At 40.2% G+C, this 14,935-nt stretch overlaps 1 protein-coding gene across 1 annotated transcript in view; it reads right to left on the minus strand.

Annotated features, from left to right (window-relative positions):
- Window positions 1–4,174: 4,174 nt before the first annotated feature.
- The window catches only part of NOP9 (NOP9 nucleolar protein), a 70,591-nt gene continuing 59,830 nt past the window's right edge, over window positions 4,175–14,935 (minus strand). Inside the window, exons 10-11 of the mRNA XM_053705005.1 lie at window positions 12,517–12,622; window positions 4,175–5,061 (exon numbers count right to left, since the gene is read on the minus strand). Coding sequence (XP_053560980.1) covers window positions 4,904–5,061; window positions 12,517–12,622 — 264 coding nt within the window. The 3' untranslated portion in view covers window positions 4,175–4,903. The remainder of the gene's footprint in view (window positions 5,062–12,516; window positions 12,623–14,935) is intronic.

Here is a 14,935-nt window from a genome sequence, read left to right on the forward strand (position 1 = left end):
AAACAAATGCAAGAAAACAAGACAAATGCAACAGCACCCAGTCTGAACCTCAAATGAGCAGTAGACTTTGTCCCTTAACAATGCTAAATAAAACATAATTTGATACTTGATCTTAAAGTAAACAGAAAAATTAAGCAAATGCAACATCATCCAAATAAATCACAGGTCCAAGAAAAGTACCTGAAAATAATTTTCCTTAAATAAGATACAACCATCTAAAAGGAAAATAAATACTATTTTGCTATAGAAACAATAGCATATTTTAGCAGGAGTAGAGATAGCCCCATTAAATTGGAGAACCCTCAAAATTGAAATTAACTGCCGGCAAAGAATATAATTTAAAACCTTTGAAGAAGGAAGAAAATTCTCAGCCTATTCCATTCCCTAGTATGAAGAACTGGAAAAAACCCTCTGAAAACACAGAAGATAAAATAAGCAGAAATAAAATGTTAGCTAGTCTTGAAAAAGAACTAGTTACCTCAATATCCAAAATAATCAACACCTTTTCAACAAAAAACAAATGTACTCTAATAAAAAAGTAGATTTGTTAGTGTCAATATCTGATGAAGAAAATTCTGAATGAGAAAAAACATCATCAGAGAAGGATAATTCAGTATGTTGTTGGTCATTTGAAACTTCATCAATTAAAAAAGAAGTTTGAAAAAGACCTAAAAATTTTAATAGAAGGCGCAAAGTCAGACAAAGCCTTAACATAGAATCAGAAAAATATTCTATAAATTTATAGTATATCTTGTACATAAGATGTAAAAAGAATAGCAATACATAAAGCATAAATACTAATGGATTCTGCATGTAAAAGTTTATCATGATAACTTATTACAAACCATAGCTAAAGATAAACATTAATAACTTTTAAAATAAATGAACTTAGCTTTGGTAGGACTTATCTCAGTCAACAGGAATCCCTCAGTATGTTCTGATCCAGGAACAGTTTATGGAAAATCTTGCAATATGTAATAGAAAAAAACAACATATAAAGCAAAATTATCAAATTCCTTAAATGACAGTTTCAGGAATGGGAAAAAATGCAAAACAAACAAGCCTCTAGCAACCAGAAGCAACAAAAAAGTGAGACTTAAATAATGTGAGAAAAAGTGGAACAAGAATGACGCCCACATTTTTGGCGCCAAATATGAAGCCCACATTATTGGCGCCAAGTACAACGCCCATATTTTTTGGTGCCAAGTATGACGCCACATCCTCTGACGCCGAAAACGACAGCCACATTTTTTGGCGCAAAAAAACGTCCGAGCACACATGCGTCAAAAAATGACGTAACAACGAACAACTTCCGGCGACAACTACGGCGCCGGAAATGACAAAATTTTGCGCCAAAAAAGTTCACGCCAAGAATGACGCAATAAATTGAAGCATTTTCTGCCCCCGCGAGCCTAACAGCCCGCAGGGAAAAAAGTCAATTGAAAATTTTCAAGGTAAGAAAAAAATATTTATTCATATGCATTATCCCAAATAATGAAACTGACAGTCTGAATGAAGGAATACTGATTATCCTGAATCATGGCAAATATAAGTTTAAAGACATATATTTAGAACTTTACATATAAAGTGCCCAACCATAGCTTAGAGTGTCACAAAAAATAAGACTTACTTACCCCAGGACACTCATCTACATATAGTAGATAGCCAAACCAGTACTGAAACGAGAATCAGTAGAGGTAATGGTATATAAGAGTATATCGTTGATCTGAAAAGGGAGGTAAGAGATGAATCTCTATGACCGATAACAGAGAACCTATGAAATAGATCCCGTAGAAGGAGACCATTGAATTCAAATAGGTAATACTCTCTTCACATCCCTCTGACATTCACTGCACTCTGAGAGGAAAACCGGGCTCCAGCCTGCTGCGAAGCGCATATCAACGTAGAATCTAGCACAAACTTACTTCACCACCTCCCTGGGAGGCAAAGTTTGTAAAACTGAATTGTGGGTGTGGTGAGGGGTGTATTTATAGGCATTTTAAGGTTTGGGAAACTTTGCCCCTCCTGGTAGGAATGTATATCCCATACGTCACTAGCTCATGGACTCTTGCTAATTACATGAAAGAAAAAGGCAGTTAAACTAACGAAATTTTTACAGTATATGTAACAAGTTAGCAGAGCATTGCACCCACTTGCAAATGGATGATTAACCCCTTAATACAAAAAAACGGATTAACAAAACGAAAAAAACGTTTTTAAACAGTCATAACAACTGCCACAGCTCCACTGTGACTTTACCTTCCTCAATACACGACTTTTGAAGCCTTTTGAGCCCTTCAGAGATGTCCTATAGCATGCAGGGGACTGCTGAGGGAAGCTGAATGTCTCTGTCTGTAATTTTAACTGCGCAAAAAAGCGCTAAAATAGGCCCCTCCCACTCATATTACAACAGTGGAAAGCCTCAGGAAACTGTTTCTAGGCAAAAATCAAGCCAGCCACGTGGAAAAAACTAGGCCCCAATAAGTTTTATCACCAAAGCATATATAAAAACGATTAAACATGCCAGCAAACGTTTTATATTGCACATTAATCAGAGTATATACCTCTGATAGCAAGCCTGATACTAGTCGCTATTAAATCACTGTATTTAGGCTTAACTTACATTAATCCGGTATCAGCAGCATTTTCTAGCAATTCCATCCCTAGAAAAACTTAAACTGCACATACCTTATTGCAGGATACCCTGCACGCTATTCTCCCTCTGAAGTTACCTCACTCCTCAGACATATGTGAGAACAGCAGTGCATCTTAGTTACTTCTGCTAAGATCATAGAAAACGCAGGCAGATTCTTCTTCTAAATGCTGCCTGAGATAAAATAGTACAACTCCGGTACCATTTAAAAACAATAAACTCTTGATTGAAGAAAAAACTAACTATATTACACCACTTTCCTCTTACTACCTCCAGCTATGTTGAGAGTTGCAAAAGAATGACTGGATATGGCAGTTAGGGGAGGAGCTATATAGCAGCTCTGCTGTGGGTGATCCTCTTGCAACTTCCTGTTGGGAAGGAGAATATCCCACAAGTAATGGATGATCCGTGGACTGGATACACCTTACAAGAGAAATTTTGATTGCATATACAAAAAACAAAATGAACCAAAATAAAGTCTATTAGCTACTTCAATTATAACTGCAATAAATGTGATTATCAACATTCCATGAGGCTAACATAATACTTATCATCCTAATTTATGAATAAATTACTAGCTCCAAAAAAACCCTGTATGTTTCACAGACTCTACCAACCTTGACAAATATTTAGCCACAAGTAAAGTCGCTAAAAAAGAGCACTGAATTACTAACTCAAGGCATGTATACAAACAATATATAACAACTTTACTTAAAAAGTGCCCAATCCATAGCTGAGAGTGTCTTATATAATAAAAGTATGTACTTACCGTGTAAGACACCCATCCACATATAGCAGACAGCCAAACCAGTACTGAAACATATCAGCAGAGGTAATGGTAGAGGAGTATAATGTCGATCTGTAAAGGGAGGCAGCAGATGAATCCCTGCGACCGATTTACAGAGAGCCTTAGAATAGATTTCCCATAGGTGAAAACAAGGTGTCGTCAGGCAATACTCCCTTCACATCCCTCAGACAAACAGTGTACTTTGAGAGGAAATGGGCTTCAATATGCTTAGAAGCGCCTATCACCGAAGAAAAATTAAGCACAACTTGCTTCACCACCTCCATGAGAGGCAAAGTTTGTAAAACTAAGGTATGAGTGAGGTGGGAGGTGTATTTATAGGCATTTTGAGGTTTGGTAGGAATGTATATCCCATACGTCACTAGCTCATGGACTCTTGCCACTTACATGAAAGAAATTCTATGTTTACTGTCCCTTTAACCTTTTATAGTGATAGGATTGACAGAGGGATACAACATGAAAAGCAGGGACTGTTCAGAAATGGAAAAGTAATAAAGGTATTTCCCCTCTCTCCCTTCAGGTTCATCATTTTCACTTTCTGATTCTCACTCGCTCTATTACTATAAAATGTTAACATCTTTATCTTTTTTCCTTGCCCTAATTTTTAACATAACCCCCCCCCCCCTTTACCAATCTGTTTTTCACCCTGACAGTATCTTGTTGAAGACAATTGCCATTTCATGATACACATCTATATCTAATGTAGACCCAGAAAAGAGAAATAAAATATTTTTATTAAACACACCATCAACCACAAAACTAGACAGAAAGTGTGTATATGTCTGTACGGGAGGTGTAATATACAAGAACTGCAGCTTATTATATTTGTCTTTCAACTCCAGTAGAATCTTCACAAGAATCATACAGATTTATGTACAGAGAAGAAGCATTTTTTCCTTTCTGTGGAGCCACCAAAACTGGGTTCTGAAACACACCTTTGGTTTTAAAACTGTTACCTAGAAGATTATCTACATAATTTACAAGATCTGACTGCACAGAGATATTGCAGAAGATAAACATCATACATAATGGAGAAGCAAAGAAAAATAAAAACAGAATAAACTGTAATTTACCCATCTGAATCTAGTAATTAAAAAAAGACCAAATAAAAACAGAGAAACTCCTCCTTATTGATAAAACACCAGCAGGTGTAGTGGAATAGTAATCAGTTTTAAAATAATTTTTATGTTTAACTTTGACAAACAGCATGCATAGCCTTATTAGTTTCTTAGAAACATAGGTTTTACTTTAAATGTTTGAAAGCCGTCTTCAATATGAGCAGTCGCTTGGTCAGTTGCTCCCAGAAGACAAAAAGTTAATACTTTATTATTTCCTGAAGCTGTCTCACAAATGGCTGTAGGATTCCACCACAAAGTTTTATACAGCAAATCCTGATTTTGCAAAAGTGTAATTTTAAGATTATGTTCGGTTTGCTAAATGCTGCCTTAGTCTTCCAGGATTTCCGCAAACATCTTGCGACGCTTGTTCTCTGCTTGCTGGTGCTCTTCCCAGTCTCTTCTTCGTTTCACAAAGTGTGTTAGAGCAAAGTTGCGCACAATGTGGTGACCAACTGAGTCACTCTGTAATTCACGTAGCCTCTCAACTGCAAAATAAACACACAAAAAAGCCCAAATACGTAAATAAATAACACTGCAATGTAAGAAATGATTTGTATAGCCCTATACAATAAGACTTGCTTCTACAAAAAGAGGCTAATTTCATTCACTTCAGCATAAAAAAGAAAATGTATGCTTACCTGATAAATTTATTTATTTATTGACACAGTGAGTCCACGGATCATCATAATTACTGTTGGGAATATCACTCCTGACCAGCAGGAGGAGGCAAAGAGCACAACAGCAAAGCTGTTAAATATCACTCCCCTACCCACAATCCCCAGTCATTCGACCAAAGGGAAAGTAGAAAGGAAGTAACATAAGTTGCAGAGGTGCCTGAGGTTTATAGAAAAATAAACTGTCTGAAAAATACAGGGCGGGCCGTGGACTCACCGTGTCAAGAAATAAATGTATCAGGTAAGCATACATTTTCTTTTCTTTCTAATGACACAGTGAGTCCACGGATCATCATAATAACTGTTGGGAACCAATACCCAAGCCAGAGGACAGTTAACCTAAACAGAAGGCACCACTGCTTGAATAACCTTTCTCCCAAAAGAAGCCGCATCCGAAGCAAAAGTATCAAATTTGTAAAATTTAGAAAAAGCATGTAAAGATGACCAAGTGGCAGCCTTGCAAATCTGTTCCACAGAAGCTCAATTTTTGAAGGTCCAAGAAGAAGAAACAGCCCTCGTGGAATGAGCCGTGATTTTCTCAGGAGGCTGCTGCCCAGCAGTCTCATATACCAAGCAAATAACACTCCTCAGCCAAAATGAAAGAAGTAGCCATAGCTTTCTGACCCTTGCACTTCCCAGAAAAAATAACAAATAAAGAAGAAGACTGGCGAAAATTCTTAGTCGCCTGTAAATAATATTTTAACGCACGAATCACATCCAGGTTGTGCAACAAACGCTCCTTATGAGAAGAAGGATTAGGACACAAAAAAGGAACAATTTCTTGATTAATATTCCTATCCAAAACCACCTTGGGAAGGAAACCGAAGGCAGTACGCAGTACCACCTTATCAGAATGAAAAATAAGGAAAGGAGATTCCCACTGCAGCGCTGAAAGCTCAGAAACTCTTCGAGCCGAAGAAATAGCGACCAAAAACAAAACCTTCCAGGATAACATCTTAATATCCAAAGAATGCATAGGCTCAAATGTTGAAGAACTCTAAGAACCAAATTAAGACTCCAAGGAGGAGTAACAAACTTAAACATAGGCCGGATTCTAACCAGGGCCTGACAAAACGATTGAACATCTGGCACATCCGCCAGACGCTTGTGTAACAAAATAGATAAAAACAGAACTATGACCCTTTCAATTCCATGAACATAAACCCTTCTCCAGACCCTCCTGGAGAAAAGACAAAATCCTACGAATTCTAACTCTACTCAAAGAGAACCCTCTAGATTCACACCAACACAGATATTTACGCCATATTTTATAGTAAATCTTTCTTGTCACAGGCTTACAAGCCTGAATCGTGGTCTCAATGACCGACTCTGAAAACCCACGCTTAGATAAAACCAAGCTTTCAATCTCCAAGCAGTCAGCTTCAGAGAAACGAGATTTGGATGAAGGAAGGGCCCCTGAAGTAGAAGGTCCTCCCTTAACGGAAGTCTCCAAGGTGGACGAGATGACATCTCCATCAGATCCGCATACCAGATTCTGCGAGGCCACGCCGGAGCAATAAGACTCACCGACGCCCTCTCTTGTCTGATTCGAGCAATGACCCGTGGAAGGAGAGCAAACAGAGGAAAAATATACACTAGACTGAAATTCCGAGGAACTGCCAGAGCATCTATCAGCACAGCCCGAGGATCCCTTGACCTCGACCCGTACTTCGGAAGCTTGGCATTCTGACAAGATGTCATGAGATCCAGCTCCAGCAGCCCCCACTTGAGAACCAAGCTGGAAAACATCTCTGAGTGAAGCTCCCACTCCCCCGGATGAAACATCTGTCTGCTCAGAAAATCCGCTTCCCAATTGTCTACCCCTGGAATATGGATCACAGACGGACAGCAGTTGTGAGCCTCCGCCCACTGAATAATCTTGGCTACCTCTGTCATGGCCAAGGAACTCAGAGTTCCTCCCTCCCTGATGATTGATGTAAGCCACTGACGTTATGTTGTCCGACTGGAACCTGATAAACTGGGCTGAAGCGGAGGCCAGGCAAGCATTGAAGATTGCTCTCAGTTCTAGGATATTTATGGGAAGAACAGACTCCTCCCGAGTCCATAGACCCTGAGCTTTCAACGAGCCCCAGACAGCTCCCCAACCTAGAAGGCTGGCACCCAAGGTCACGATTACCCAGGAAGGTCTGCGAAAGCAAGTTCCCTAGGAGAGATGATCCTGAGACAACCACCACAGAAGAGAGTCCCTTGATGCCTGATCCAGATCTATTCGCGGAGACAGATCCACATAATCCCCGTTCCATTGACTCAGCATGCTTAACTGCAGAGGCCTGATATGGATACGAGCAAACTGAATGATGTCCATAGTCAACACCATCAGACCAATGACCTCCATACACTGAGCCACTGACGGCCGAAGAGAGGACTGAAGGGCAAGACAAGAATTGAAGATCTTTGTTTTTGTGGCCTCTGTCAGAAAAATCCTCATTGATGGAGAATCTATGATTGTTCCCAAGAATACCACCCTTGTAGCGGAACTTTTTCCTAAATTCACCTTCCATCCGTGAGAACGCCGAAAAGACAACAACATCTCTGTGTGGGAGTTTATCATCCAGATACGGCGCCACAGCAACACCCCTCAATCGGAGCACCGCCAGCAATGCTCCCAGGACCTTTGAGAAAATTCTGGGAGCTGTTGCAAGACCGAACGGAAGAGCCACAAACTGAAAGTGCCTGTCTAGGAAAGCAAATCTCAGAAACTTGTGATGGCCCCTGTGAATGGGAATATGCAGATACGCATCCTTCAGATCTACCGTTGTCATGAACTGGCGCTCTTGAACCAACAGAAGAATGGAACGAATAGTGTCCATCTTGAAAGAAGGAACTCTGAGGAACTTGTTTACACTCTTGAGATCTAAAATTGGTCTGAAGGTTCCCTCCTTTTTGGGAACCACGAACAGATTGGAATAGAATCCCAGACCCTGCTCCTGTATTGGAACAGGAACTATCACTCCCATGTCGGAAAGATCCTGAACACAACGTAAGAACGCCTCTCTCTTTATCTGGTCTACAGATAACCTGGAGAGAAGGAACCTGCCCTTGGGAGGAAATGCCTTGAATTCTAACTTGTAACCCTGGGACACGATGTCCACCGCTCAAGGATCCGGGACATCCCGAACCCAAGCCTGAGCAAAAAAAGATAGTCTGCCCCCAACAAGATCCAATCCCAGATCGGGGGCAGACCCTTCATGCTGACTTTGAATCAGTAACGGGCTTCTTAGATTGCGTCCCCTTAGACCAAGACTGATTGGACTTCCAGAGGACTTAGCTTGTTCCTGCTTGGAAGAGGAAGGGGAAGGCTTACTGAAATTTTTGAAAGGAACGAAAATTACTCTGACGGCCCTTCTGCTTATTCCTCTTATCCTGAGGGAGAGAATACCCCTTTCCTCCCGTAATATCAGAAATAATCTCAGGTAAACCCGGCCCAAACAAGGTCTTACCCTTGTAAGGAATCGACAAACGCTTAGACTTAGAGGACACATCCGCAGACCAGGATTTCAACCATAAGGCTCTGCGCGTCAGAACAGCAAAGCCAGAAATCTTTGCTCCCAACTTGATAACCTGTAAAGAAGCATCCGTAATAAAGGAATTGGCCAATTTAAGAGCCTTAATCCTATCCTGAATTTCCTCAAGAGGAGTATCTGTCTGAATAGAATCAGAAAACACATCAAACCAATATGCTGCCGCACTGGTGACAGTAGCAATACACACAGCAGGCTGCCATTGCAACCCCTAGTGAACATACATCCTTTTAAGTAACACCTCCAATCTTCTTACCCATAGGATCCTTAAAGTAATAGCTATCCTCAAATGGAATAGTGGTCCTCTTAGCCAAGGTGGAAATTGCTCCTTCCACCTTGGGAACCGTCTGCCAAGACTCTTTGATAGAATCAGCAATTGGAAACATCTTCTTGAAAATTGGAGAAGGTAAAAAGGGATCCCAGGCTTCTCCCATTCCCGTGCAATAATCTCTGAGGCACGGTCTGGAACAGGAAATACCTCCACTGCAGAAGGAATGTCAAAATACTTATTCAGCTTACTAGCCTTCTTAGGAGTCACTAAGATAGTCATGTCAGAGTCATCCAAAGTAGCCAAAACCTCCTTAAGCAACAAACGGAGGTGCTCTAGCTTAAACCTAAAAGATACAACTTCAGCATCAGAAGGAATAACACTGTCAGAGTCAGAGATTTCACCCTCAGACTCTATAGAAGTATCTTCTTCCTCAGACTTATGGGAAGAAACATTCGACATAGCCACAACTGAATCAGAAACCTTACTAACTGAATCCTTATACTTCCTCTTACGCTTCCCTTGCAGCAAAGGAAAAGCAGACAAACCCTCAGAAACTGCTGAAGATATGTGGGTAGCCATGTCTTGCAAAGTAACCCCAACCGGAGTATGAGAGGAAACACAGGGCACTGCACGTGAAGGCGACAAGATTTGGGACACCTGAGGAGAAAGCTGCGGCATAGCCTGAACAGAAGACCCCTGAAAAGCATCCGCCTTAGACAATGATGGCTCAGATTTAAAAAGTCTATCCCTGTAATACAATGTTCTCTCAATACATGAGGAACAAAAAGGGATTGTTGTGTACAAGTAACATCCTGCAGGGCCTCTTGGTCCATCCTTACTCAAAAATTAACAAAAAAGAAAAGAAAAGCCTTAAACTTTTTTGACAATTGCAAATATTTTTTTTACTGTCCCTTTAAAATGTAAAGTGACGCTTTATATTTTATGCAGAGCAGCTATTAAAAATAAAAAAAACGTAGGCAACCTCTACACCTCAGCAAGCAAGCCCTGCTGAGGTGCCTATCTGTCCTTCTGGCAAACCGGAGCAACTACAAGAACGATCCGGACTAAACCCCTCCAGATAGCAAAACAGCCACTCACACAGACCACAGAGCCACACCAAAACCCTTCCGGCACTCCGGAAATAACAGAGAGGAAAATGCGCAAATCTTAGCCGCCTCCAAAAGCCCCGCCCATCGTGGGCGCGCCTTACTAAACCTCCCGGCCGCCATTACTCATACTATAGAGAAAACAGCCGCCGAGAGTAGTAGCACTCAACATACATCCTTCTTCTACAGTGATTGGAACACACCACTGAGCCCTCATGATTAATAAAACAAAGCATAACGTCCCAATGTCCTGCACAGCTGCCTTACAATATCCTGTTCACCTAACAGGAGAAATGTAGTCACGTCCCATATAAAACGTCATTAACTGTTAAAGTGCCAACTCCTTTTTTAACAAAAAAAAATAAACTTAGCACTTACCATAAAATGAATCTGCCTGGCAGCAGGGCAGCACACAAAGTTTAAGAGGCATCCTCCTCACATGGACCTGTGGAAAATAAAGATAGACTGTATAAACCTACACAGGCTTTCCAAATAGGGCAGCAACAAACTGTTTGAGAGGCACAGTGGGGATTATACCCCACAAGTTCCCAATGCTTAAAAGCCACCACTGCTCTACTGAAGAGACTGACATGGACTATGGCTAAACCCCAGAAAAAGATCAGAGGAAACCTGATCTTGATTCCTTGCAACTTTTACAGGCAAATAGAATGACTTGGGATTGTGGGTAGGGGAGTGATATTTAACAGCTTTGCTGTGGTGCTATTTGCCTCCTCCTGCTGGTCAGGAGTGATATTCCCAACAGTAATTATGATGATCCGTGGACTCACCGTGTCATTAGAAAGAAAGGACAATGGCAAATGCTTTTCCTTTTATAGCCAAGAAACATAAAGGAAGAGAAATTCTGCTGTCTTTTTAAATCAGTGTTTCTCAAATACAACTATAGGAGAAGATTTTAGATTCACCAGAGCATCATTGTTGACTCACATAGGTTCAGGCAAGGAAGTCTTTAACATCCAGGGTGCTGTACTCCATTATACCTTCTTTTGTGAAAAGGACAAAATTATATTGTCCCATTGCAGGGTTTGCACATTTTCTAGGATGGTTTGCACAATGTCCAGCCCCCCCTTGCCCAGTACATGGCCAGGGTTAAAGGTAGTGCCTGGGGACATTTATTCTAGTGCATTAGGCAGGGCAGACTCATAAGAATGATATTTCCTAGCCCTTGCACCACTGACAGAGACTCCTTGTTTTAAAGAGTGAAATACAATCAAATCCAGCCTCTTATCAAAAATAATAACATTTCTTTATTGCTTCCTCATCCTGGGAAAAAGGACAATGTGTCAAGCCCTATGTTGGGATCTTAGTAATGTCTCCATGACTAAGAGCCAAACATAGGGCATGATACGTTGTTCTTTTTCCCATGATGTGGAAGCAATACAGAAGTTTTATTATTTTTGATAAGAGGCTGGATTCCCTTGTCTTTCATTGTGTATACTGGGATTGGCAGTCCCTGGTGAATCCATGCCCCAGGTGAATGGGTGCTGTCTCAATTGATAGCATTTGAATAAGTTTGTTTTAAAAATGGGAGTCTACCCTTTCAAACTGACAACTGACCCTCATCTGAAAAGGGAGAAGAACCTCTTTCAAATAAAAATTGCTCCCTCTGCCCAGGATGCAGGTGATCAGTTGTAAAATGTATGATCACCTGCTTCATTAACCCCCCAGGGAGAAAGAGATCTATTACCTATCACACATCATAAATCATAGATTGAGCGGGACCCCCTTTTTCGATTAAGGGGGCATCACACACCTGTCATCAGTAGATGATTGGCATTAAAGATGTATTTACTAAATCTGCTTTCTCTGCTAAAACAATGTATTAATTGTGTGGGTATCTTTCAGAAAAAGCACTAATATTGAACTATAATAGCAGAGACTAAACATATCTTCAGCAAAGGAGCACATTTGGTAGGGGTATTACTGCACTGACTTACTAATGAAAGCTTCATAAGAACCATTAATGGAAAGAATGATGTATGCAGTATTATATGAAAATATTTTTTTCATTTCCTGTAAAATTACTATAAGCTTTGAAATTATTGTCAATGTATCTCCTCCTCCTCTTTTTCTTTTATGTATGGATATTTTGAATACATTTCAATAAAATAAAAAAAACATGCGCCACAAATAAATAAAAATAACTGCAGATAATGTTATTCTTTGAAATTACACCAAACTGCATCCTATAAAACATTAACCACGTAAAGATATAAAAAAGAAAGTAAACTTTGACTACATATGTAATATCAACATGTTTAGGGTGATGGAAATAGTAGATTACATAATTGTTGAAGATGTTACAAAATAAGAAGGTTAGAATATATACCCAGTTTCTGTGCTATCTCCTCCTTAACTCCCATAGTGGATGCGTTCCAGATACGGTCCAGCACACGGCTTCCATATTTATTGCATGCCAGCTGCATGCAATGAGCCTGTGAAGAGCACAGAAATGAAAATAGATTAAGGATTAGATGTAAATATAGGGCAGTTAATTGTATCTAACTTGGAGTCTACAATTAATTACTCCTGGGAATTACTCTTCCCTGCCACTAGGAGGAGGCAAAGATTTCCAAACCCCAAGAGCTGAATGAAAACCCCTCCCACCTTTCTGGAAACATGTCTGAAGTATAGCCAAGCAAAAAAAGGTAGGGAAAAAAAATATAAAACATTTTTTTTTATGCTTACCTGATAAATTTCTTTCTTTCCTGGCATGAAGAGTCCATAATTCCATTCCAATTACTAGTGGTAATTCAACTCCTGGCCAGCAGAAGGAGGCAAAGAACACACCAGCAGAGCTGTTAAGTGTCACTCCCATTACCCATAATCCCCAGTCATTTGGCCGAAGGAAAATGGAAATAGAAGATGACACAAGGGTATAGAGGTGCCGAAGGTTTATACAAAAAAACTGCTGAATCGAATTAAGGGCGGGTCGTGGACTCTCCATGCCAGGACAGAAAGAAATGTATACGGTAAGCATAAATTTTGTTTTCTTTCCAATGGCATGGAGAGTCCACGATTCCATTCCAATTACTAGTGGAAACCAATACCCAAGCTAGAGGAAACAGAATGGAAGGGAGGGAGAGCAAGACAGGCGGACCTAAACAGAAGGCACCACCGCTTGAAGAACTTTTCTCCCGTAGGAAGCCTCAGCCGAGGCAAAAGTATCAAATTTGTAGAATTTGGAAAAAGTATGCAATGAGGACTAAGTGGCCGCCTTGCAGATTTGTTTCACAGAAGCTTCATTTTTGAAAGCCCAGGAAGAAGAGACAGACCTGGTGGAATGAGCCGTAATTCTCTCAGGAGGCTGCTGTCCAGCTGTCTCATAAGCCAACTGGATAACACTTCTCAACCAGAGGGAAAGAGTAGTAGAAGTGGCCTTCTGACCCTTACCACAGAAAACAATGAACAGGGCAGATGATTGCAGAAAATCCTTAGTTGCTTGAAGGTAAATTTTAGAGCATGCACAACATCCAGGTTATGCAACAGGCGTTTGTTGTGTAGAAAGTTTGGGGAAAAACAAACAATAGATCAAAAGGATACCACAGGATTCACTAAGAAGTTTTACAACCCTTACAACATTTACCATTTCAACACAGGTGGCCTTTTCAGTACAGATGGTATACAAGGCCCTGATTTTATCTCTGTTCACCAATAGCCTAAGGACGTCACATTCTAACCCCCTGATCTAATGATGTCATCTGGTCTCTGACTGAAGAATTTACAGCTGAGTGTGGGCTGGGCTGTGTGAAAGAATGAATGACTATATAAGTTAGCTGCCATGTAGGCTAGGCTAAGCTCTCTTCTCACTCACCTCTCCCCTTCCATCTCTCTCTCTCTCCCCTTTTCCACCTTCCCTTTCCTCCCCTTACATTAGTCAGTAACTTGTTTCTATGTAAATACTTATTTTCTGTCTAATAAAAGATATAATTTCTTAAAGCAGCGTCCTGATTTCCTAAGATAAAGGTAATATTAGTGAGGAAACAGTAACTAAAAAGTTAGCAGATTCTACACTGACGACTAAGAAAAACATAATTTATGTAAGAACTTACCTGATAAATTCATTTCTTTCATATTAGCAAGAGTCCATGAGCTAGTGACGTATGGGATATACATTCCTACCAGGAGGGGCAAAGTTTCCCAAACCTCAAAATGCCTACAAATACACCCCTCACCACACCCACAAATCAGTTTAACGAATAGCCAAGAAGTGGTGGGCCTCATGGACTCTTGCTAATATGAAAGAAATGAATTTATCAGGTAAGTTCTTACATAAATTATGTTTTCTTTCATGTAATTAGCAAGAGTCCATGAGCTAGTGACGTATGGGATAATAAATACCCAAGATGTGGAACTTCCACGCAAGAGTCACTAGAGAGGGAGGGATAAAATAAAGACAGCCAATTCCGCTGAAAAATAATCCACACCCCAAAATAAAGTTTAAATCTTATAATGAAAAAAACTGAAATTATAAGCAGAAGAATCAAACTGAAACAGCTGCCTGAAGTACTTTTCTACCAAAAACTGCTTCAGAAGAAGAAAACACATCAAAATGGTAGAATTTAGTAAAAGTATGCAAAGAAGACCAAGTTGCTGCTTTGCAAATCTGATCAACCGAAGCTTCATTCCTAAACGCCCAGGAAGTAGAAACTGACCTAGTAGAATGAGCTGTAATCCTTTGAGGCGGAGTTTTACCCGACTCGACATAAGCATGATGAATCAAAGACTTTAACCAAGACGCCAAAGAA

The sequence above is a fragment of the Bombina bombina genome, chromosome 1, assembly GCF_027579735.1.
Source record: "Bombina bombina isolate aBomBom1 chromosome 1, aBomBom1.pri, whole genome shotgun sequence".
Taxonomy (NCBI): domain Eukaryota; kingdom Metazoa; phylum Chordata; class Amphibia; order Anura; family Bombinatoridae; genus Bombina; species Bombina bombina.